Raw genomic sequence first — 8,870 nt, 5'->3', positions numbered from 1 at the left:
CGTAAGTGGGAAGTAAGTTCTTAGGACTTAGTTAGCTTAAAGTTAAACATTTTTGGCCAGACTACTTCCTAGGAGGCGCTGCTCTTCATGTTGCATCACATCAGCGAGGCACACAATGTCTAGCTTTCTTGTTTTTAGCGATGCTAAGATTGATCGATATTTTCAAGTGGTGCCAGTTTTGTTCTTCCATCGTAAAATTCTCCATTAACCTTTCTCCTAATGGTTTCATCTAATGATGATCAGTGCCTAAATACATTATTTCACTGGGAATTAAAAAATGACCATTTTAAAATTCTCTTATTCCTTTACTTTTATTATCTAAAATTCTTCTGTGGAAAACAACTTTATCTCATCATGTACAAGCAGTTTGTTACCCTAAAATTCAGGGAACAGGAAAAGTAGGATAAATGCTCAGTTAATTCCTTTTAACAGCCACTTTTCAGAGTAAGGAGTTAGTGACCAAGAAGTTTTGTGTTTATTGTTGTTTTAGTTATTGTTATTGTTCGGCTTTCTTGTTTTTGGTGTATCATAATGAACTCATATATGTAAAATATTCAGTGTGTTTCATTCAATTACAGTTATTTTTGATACTCAAATTACTCATCTGTGGTCACTGGAAGCCCCTCCAATCTGGCTTTCATGTCTTTTTGATAAAACTCCATTAGTCTTTGATAGTTTATTTGCTTTCTGACACAACTGGCTGCATCAGGTTAATCTTGTACATTTCCTACTCCAGATCTGGAGTCAGCCATTCCTCCAAGGAGCTCTTATATGTTTTACCAGAAAATAGTTTTTGGAGGCCAAGCATCTAGGGATGCTCATTGCTACCAGATTGTCATCACTTGTGAGGTAGGAAATGAGTATTTTTTTTTTAAAAATACTGTCATGCGGCCGCCCCATGGCTTAGCGGTTAAGTGCGCGAGCTCCGCTGCTGGCGGCCCGGGTTGGGATCCTGACCGCGCACCGCTTCTCCGGCCATGCTGAGGCCGCGTCCCACATACAGCAACTAGAAGGCTGTGCAACTATGACATACAACTATCTACTGGGGCTTTGAGGGAAAAAATAAATAAATAAAAATTAAAAATAAAAAAGCATAGTAATTTAAAAAAAAAAAGGAAAAACTGTCATGGATTTAGACTGATATTTTCAAATTTAACATGAAATGATTTTTACTTTACTTTTTAATATCTTAATTTACACACTGAAAATTTTGTCCCTAGCAACATTAACATAATCATTTTTTGCTTTAGCCTCTCTCTCTCTTTTCTCTATCTCTCATATATATATGATATAGTTTTAAAATGTAATATAATAGTTTTAAAGTAATGCCAATACTACAGCTAACCATAAAACTAATAAATAAAATTTGTTAAGATTTTTTTTTTACTAAGATTTCTTTGTGGTTATATTTCTCCTTGAAATATATCCCATCAAGGCGATTCATTAAAAACGCTGTTTTCAAGAGTCATTTGGACAATTCTTTTCTCTGTATGGTCATACCAATGTGAAATTCATGGCATGTCCTAGTTATCTCTCTCACTCACTAAAAGTTTTAGCTCTCTGGTTTCCTCTTCATCCACTAAGACCTTATTTAAGGTCACCCAGTAAGTGACAGGATTTGAATCCAGGCAGTCTGATGCCAGTGCACCCCTTCACTCACTGCACTAATACCTTGGCTAGTTTGTTGATCATAGATCTGGGTTTCCAAGGGACCCAGTGAAAGAATTCGAGTGTAGATGTGGGTGGGGAGAGGATTGAGCCAGATTATGAAGGCTCAGACTTCTGACAGGGACGGAGTCAGGCAGGTAAATATGGATGTGAGCATAATAGGATTAATCTGGCCACAGAGTCTCTTTTTATTTTTTATTTCTTTTATTTGTTTTATTTTTTGTGAGGAAGATCAGCCCTGAGCTAACATCCATGCTAATCCTCCTCTTTTTGCTGAGGAAGACCAGCTCTGAGCTAACATCTATTGCCAATCCTCCTCCTTTTTTTCCCCCCAAAGTCCCAGTAGATAGTTGTATGTCATAGTTGCACAGCCTTCTGGTTGCTGTATGTGGCAGTGGCCTCAGCATGGCAAGAGAAGCAGTGCGTCAGTGCGCACCCAGGATCAAACCCGGGCCGCCAGTAGCGGAGCGCACGCACTTAACCACTAAGCCACGGGGCCGGCCCTAGAGTCACTCTTTAGAATCTACCGTGACTACTTATTCTGTAGCCCTGGATGATGTGGCTATTGGGAAAGGCAGTTTTCTTGCCAAGAACAGAAGGTGCTGTGAAGGCTTTTGAGCTACTGTACACTCATGTTTTCCTCATCTCTTCTCTTGGACAGTTCTTACATATTCTACAGGCTTTAGTTTAAATGCCACTTCTAGGAAGAGCTTTCCCTAATCTCTCTTTCATTTTGTTGGGCAACCCTGCTAGGCACTGCCATGTCATCCTATTCTTCGGCATTTTTCTCACCCGCTAGGATGCAAATTCAGTGAGGATAAGGTCTCTGTCTTACTCATGTTGTGTCCCGGCACTTAGCACAGTGCCTGACCAATAATAGGCTTTCAATAAATATTTGTTAGATTAATGAGATATGTTAAATGAATGAGTTATTAATTAAAATTGAAAGATCAGAATGCCTTGCTCTGCCCTATCTCTACCATCTTTCGTTTGTCTGTTAGGGCAAACCAAAAACCAACATCCAAAGCCTAAAAACTTGAATATATGAGAAAATAGGCTTTACAAAATCTAAAATTTAGGTCTCACATAGACATATGAAAATCCATGAGAAAAGTTAATATATTCAAATCTTTAAATTTAGGAGAGAAATAATAATCACTAAAGGGCACTCCTTAGGGCACAAAAAGATATTGCCATTAGCCGAACGTTGCCAAACGTTTGTGAAAGCAGCAGCTTCCAGCTGAATGGCCTGACCCAGATCTGTCAGGCCATGTTTGGCTTTATATAAAATATATCTTGTCTACTCAGTTCTTGGAAAAAAGAAAAATCTGTAGGCTTTTTGAGTCATCTATACAGAAATAGAGCTTACTAGGAAGTTAAGCAGTTATATGGAAGATTCTTTTATTTTTATTTTTAATTTTATTATCTTTTTGAATAGGTAATATATTCACATGGTTCAAAAGTCCAACGATATAAAATGGTATACACTGAGAAGTTTCCTTCCCACTCCTATCCCTAACCACCCCAGTCCTCACACCCCTTACACCACTCATAACCACTTTTATTACTATTTATTTTTTGTAATATTTATTTATGCAGATGGGAGTAAATTCCTCTCTCTTCCTTGTCCCTTTACACAGAAGATAGTATACTACAAATATTATTCTGCATCCTGTTTATTTTTCCTACATATATCCTGGAGATATTTCTATATCAGTACATACAGAGCTTCCTTTTTCTTTTTTTTTTTTTCACATTTGCAATGTATTCCAAGATATCAAGGGCCCACAGTTTATTTAACCAGTTCCTTTGATGGTATGTAGACTATTTCCAATCTTTTGCTATTACAAACAATGCTGTAATGAATAATCTTAAACACGAAAGGGAAGATAATATTTTAGACGTACAAATAAGAGTGGATTAGAGCATTAAATAGAGACAGTCTGGCAAATAGCTAACACAGTCTCGTTGTGGAACTGGGGAGTGAGGGGGTGGGGAAGGGGACACAGTAGTCATTTGAATGTGTAATGAATGACTAGGGAGGTCTGTCCAAGTATGTGGTATGTGTCTAAGTATGTGGTACAGCAGACACTGTTGGTGGCCCACCTAGCATCCATCTCCCTTCATCATTGCTGGCAGAGCCCTGCCTTTGTCAGGTAGCCCTTTCCACTATATGGCATAGACTGGCCTCATTTCCATTCAGGGGCAGATCCTGATTGATCTAAGTCAGTCACAGTAGCAACATTCTCCATGAAGATGCTTGGATGAGGTATTTGCATATGGCCCAATTTTGGCCAATGACAGTGGAAGACAAGTCATATGGAGGGGCAGGGTCAGCTTTTGGGGAGAGCAGTGAGGGTTGTGGTCCTCCTCTTTATTCATGTGCCAAGAGGTAGCATCTCAAATGTCTGCCCAGTTCTCTTGGTCTTGCCATAGTGGGGAGCAGAGAGTCATTCCTGCCCTGACCCAGCCACAGCCACCCTAAAGGTATCTGTGTTAAAGAGGGCCGGATAGAACAGCAAGCACCTGGGCAGGCGCTCCTTCAATGTTCTTTAAATAATTGTTTTACTTTAATATGGTGGCATTGGGGAGAAATAGATTTTCTATTAATACTTTGTTTACTAGAAACGAATTAACTTGATTAATTTTCACGAATTGAAGCAAAGTATTGTGAAAACATCAGCCAGTCAGTTCACTTTTCCTGTAGCTCTCCTTCCTTTTCTGCCTCTCTTTTTGATTTTCTTGAACGAGACAAGTTCCTTAAAGGTGCACTGAAGGACTTACGGTATAGGTAACACAAAAGATCACACTTACCAGCTACACAGCACTACTCGCACGTTATTTGGTTTTAGAATCTGTTCTGCTGACTTGCATTTTAGGGTTACTGCTTGCAGATGTTGCAGAAAAATTCACTAGAGATATAGGTTTGCTTTAGAAAGGAGTTTTGTTGTTTTGTTTTTTAAATTTCCCCTCAAGGGCAGTAGTTGGGAGGCAGCCAATTTACATTTTGTCAATTTGTTCCAGTGATAGGCATCACTTTCTAGATCAGCAGACCATAATAACTAAACCAGTTGCTTATCCCCTAACCTGGCTCTAGGTCACAGATTAAATACAGGATAAGCACTGAGAGAGTGGAATACAAAGTACTGTCAAGCACAGAGGAAAAAAACAATGCCTGTTGTGATTGGTGAGAAGGTAGTTTGTACAGTGGGAGAAAGCATGGGTTTTAGAGCTAGAAAGCAGGCCCAGCTACATAATTTTCAGTGCCCAGCACAAAATGAACGTGTGGAGCCCTTTGTCACACAATTATTAAGAATCTCAAGGCAGCAATAGCAGAGCATTAAACAAGCCAGTGCAGGTGGCAGACCCAGGAAGCCAGCCCTGCCAGAGAGGCTTGGGTTCAAATCTCACTCCAGCCACCCAAAGCTCCCTGACTTTGGGCAAGTCACCTTTTCTGAGTGTCACTTTCTTCATCTGTAAAACAGTGATAACTGAACCTCCTTTGAAGAGTTGCTATGAGGGTGACATGAAAAGCACTTTCTACATGATAGGTTCACATTCCTCTTACTTTCTTAGTCTATGTTGTGGGCTCTTTTCCTCAGTTGTTCTCTAGGCCTCCATCCATCTTTGACCTTCTAGTCTCATTACCCATTTTCCTTTTAATATCTTTCAAAAGGGTATTAGAGTGAATGTTATGAAATGGCCCATATCTAATCATTTGTGATCTACTAAGTGGCAACGTTATATGGTTCAACCTAATACAAACTCCTTAGCATGACTTGGAATAGTACCATTCTTAGACTCCCATCAACTGAGACTCTTCCTTTGCATCTATGTTTTATGGGACACAACCCCCATCCCCCTACCTTACCCAACCCTGCGCTCTTCCAGAAGCACTCTTCCCCACTTAATGAGGAGTTCCCAGGGCCAAGTCCTCTACTAGACCACACTCTGGTACCAGGACCCCAGGATTCCCTGCCCAAGTGGCCCTTAGCCCACTTCCAGGACCCTCGTGGCATCTGCCCAGGAGCTTCCTCCTCCTCATTGGCTGGGTGCAAAACTTGGGCAGGAGTTTTATCTGGAGACACGCTTCTCTGCACCTCCTTTCTACATGATGCTGTCTCAAACCTTTCTCCCCTTTCTCCGCCTGATGAAATTCTACTAGTTATTTAAGAACCAGCTTATATATCACCTCTGTGTTAGTCATCCCTGACAATCCTCTTTACCATCTCAACCCTTACCCCCAGGCAGAGTTAGCAGCTGGGTGTGTTTTTACCCACTGTGATCTCATAACACCTCCTGTGAAAAAACATCACACTGTGTGTAATTGCTTTTATTCTCCTAGACTAGACTGTGTGGAAGCTCTTCCAGGGCAGAAAACACGCTTCTGCATGTTATTCTCAGTGCCTACCCCAGAGCTTGGCACTCAGTAGACAGTCAATAAATCTTTCAGTGTGGTGTTGTCATCAAAATCCCAGCTGCACTAGTAACCAAGTGGCCTTGAGCAAATTGCTGAATCCCAGTTTCCTCTTCTTTGAAATAGAAGTGAACATAATTACCTTCTTGAATGGCCCTAAGGATTAAATAAAACAATCCATCCAAGGTGCTTTGGCACAATGCTAAACAGTGTGGGCTCAATAAAGGATAACCATAATTAAATTACCTCCTATATTCTTGGTAACATGTAAGAGGAAGTAAATAGTCCTTTCAAGCCAGGAATGTGATTCCTTGGAATTTGTATTAATACCACAATCTTAATAGAACTGTGAGGAAATAGGTTTTAAAAATTGCCTAAGGTAAGGAAAGCAGCACTTGAAAATTGTTTATTAAAAAGGTACCAAGTAATATTTTTTAATAAAGCCAAATCATTAGGTAACTCTTGGCACCAAATGGGTGAGAAAAATACTACATTACAATCTATTTTGAGAGGTAGTCATAATAATGTTTATATATCAACTACATTCACAGAAATAAGGAAGCATAAAGTGTTTTTTATAACTATCTCTTTAAGAACTTTATATACATATATAATAACTATGATGTTTTTATAACTATATTTAGGTATTCCTACAAAAATGCTGTAAGTATACATATATATTTTCCATTTAAATGTTTTTTTAAAAAAGGCAAAAGTTAATTACAAGGAAAAAATATATATTTATACTAATAGAAACAAGACAATTGCTATGTGTTGCTATATGTATCATATCCAGTCTGCTATGACTTGTTACCCTAAATTGGGGCCTTTTGTCTTTTAGCATATTGTGCAAAATTAAATGAAACTACTGATATTTGCATTCTTGCACCTCTAAATCTTGTTTTTATTAAGGAGAAAAACCAAGAAAATGGAATGTGATCTAACCTTGCAGGAAAAATAAGAACTGGTTGATTTCACTTATTTGAATCATACTGCTCATATAGAATGACTATAATAAAGTTTGCCTACTTTGGTAAAGAACTTAATGGTCTCAATCTTTGTTTTCCAAGCTAGCACAAATAACATAAAATAAAAAGATTACTGCTGTAAAGCAGGTGAAGCAAGCAATTATTTGGCCAGTTGCAAAATCAGACACTTTTTTCTGCATGGAATGCGTGCTATTATTATGCTGTTAACTGTTATAGCTTAAAATCTCAACTACAGGAGACTACAAGCTTACCTATCTACAAGGGCTAATTATGTTGATTTTTTTTCACAATAGCACATCTTATTGCACATTTAAGATTCACTTAGATCCACAGGAGCTGCTAATTTAAAATCTTAGGATACAAGAAGATATCGGAGGTTGATAATGAATAAGTTATGGTAAAGGCAGAGATACTGATAGCAAACAGGAAGATTTCAAAGGCACAGAAAGAAATTTGGTAAATCTTGTGTATTCTAGGTGGTAGGACCGGAAATTAGTGTTAGCCTTAAAACAGTAACAAGAACAATATTATAGTCAAGTAGCTTTTCTTTGAGTTGCCTTTTGTGCTTAAAAGTATAATAAATGGAATACCATCTTTACTTTTGCCATAATGCTAAGGTACAAATATTTCAATTCTAAATTGGAGGCCAGAGCAAGCAAAAGCTTCCTTATGGAAAGAGATGGCGGAGTTTGGCGTTGAGTTCTCTTTCCTTGCTTAAAAGATCCAGGCTGTGCTTTTTGAAGGCTTCAGACTGCAGCCTGAGTTCATCGTAGGCCTTCTGGATCCCATCTACCCTGCGCTGAAGCTCCCGGACTCTCAAGTTACTGTCCACGGCCACTGCCTCTTGCTCAAATCGCTCTAGAGCCTGTCTCCTGGCCACATCTGCCGTCTCCAATTTCTCCTCGAGCTGGCGGATCTCCGCTTGCTTGTTCTGAAGCACCTTGCCCCTTTCCATGGACAGCTGCAGCAGCTCCTCTTTCTCGCGAGTGACGGTCTGTAGCCTGGCCTGCAGCTCCTGGTTCAGGCTGCTGCGCGCCTGCTCAGCCTTTGCCATCTGCTCCATGGCCTGCTGGTGCTGCTTCTTAAGGCTCTGCAGCTGGCTGCGCAGCTGCTCTGTCTCCCTGGTGTGGGCGCGGGCTTGCTGGCTCTGCAGCTCCAGCAGCTCCGTCTCTCGGGCCTGTGCCTGGAAGGCGTCCTGAGCACACCTCTGTTTCAGAGTCTCCAGCTCCTTGGTGAGGGCCTCGCTCCGGGCCGTGAGCTGCAATACTTTGGCCTCCTGGTCCTTCAGAGCCTGGCTGAAGAGGTTGTCATTCTCCAGCCTCAGCTTGTCGTTCTCCTCTCTCAGCTTGACGTTCTGATTCTTGTGTTCGTCCTTGAAGCGGATCATCAACTCGTGGTTGGCTGCCAGGGTCGTAAAGCGTTCCTCCAGCTTCTGGGCATGCTCACTCTTGGCCTTCAGCTTCTGGGCCTCCAGCATCCTCTTCTCCTCCAGCTCTGTGTTGAGCATCTCCAGGATCTGGCAGCGTTCCAGGGCCTTGTCTGACCTCCGCTTCAGGATGCAGATGAGCTGGGACTGCTCTTGGATGCGGGAGCAAAGCATCGCCTTCTCACTCTTCTCCTCCTCGGACAGGCCCCGGAGGTTTGCCAAGGCTTCCCTCAGACCGTCCAGTTCCTTAAACTCCATCTCCTCTTCCTGGTTTTCCAGTTTTTCGTTTTGCTTATCTAACGGTTCTTCAGAGGGTGGGGTGTCCATCCGGAATGCCTGCTCTTCCTGAGGCATAGGCGCTCTCCTCCAC

General features: G+C 40.9%; 1 protein-coding gene across 1 annotated transcript; it reads right to left on the bottom strand.

Annotated features, from left to right (window-relative positions):
- Positions 1-6,857: 6,857 nt before the first annotated feature.
- On the bottom strand, positions 6,858-8,870 carry LOC131407936 (coiled-coil domain-containing protein 89-like). The gene has a single exon (XM_058544528.1). The coding sequence runs from the start codon at positions 8,852-8,854 to the stop codon at positions 7,742-7,744; it is 1,113 nt and encodes a 370-aa protein (XP_058400511.1). The 5' UTR covers positions 8,855-8,870; the 3' UTR covers positions 6,858-7,741.

This window comes from Diceros bicornis, chromosome 7 (genome assembly GCF_020826845.1).
Source record: "Diceros bicornis minor isolate mBicDic1 chromosome 7, mDicBic1.mat.cur, whole genome shotgun sequence".
NCBI classification, from domain to species: Eukaryota; Metazoa; Chordata; class Mammalia; order Perissodactyla; family Rhinocerotidae; genus Diceros; species Diceros bicornis.
Note: the sequence above shows the minus strand (reverse complement) of the source record. Positions and strands in the feature narration are given on the sequence as shown.

Bases quoted from the DNA above. Each gene is read 5' to 3' on its own strand.
- LOC131407936 (XM_058544528.1), bottom strand. From the start codon at position 8,854: ATGCCTCAGGAAGAGCAGGCATTCCGGATGGACACCCCACCCTCTGAA.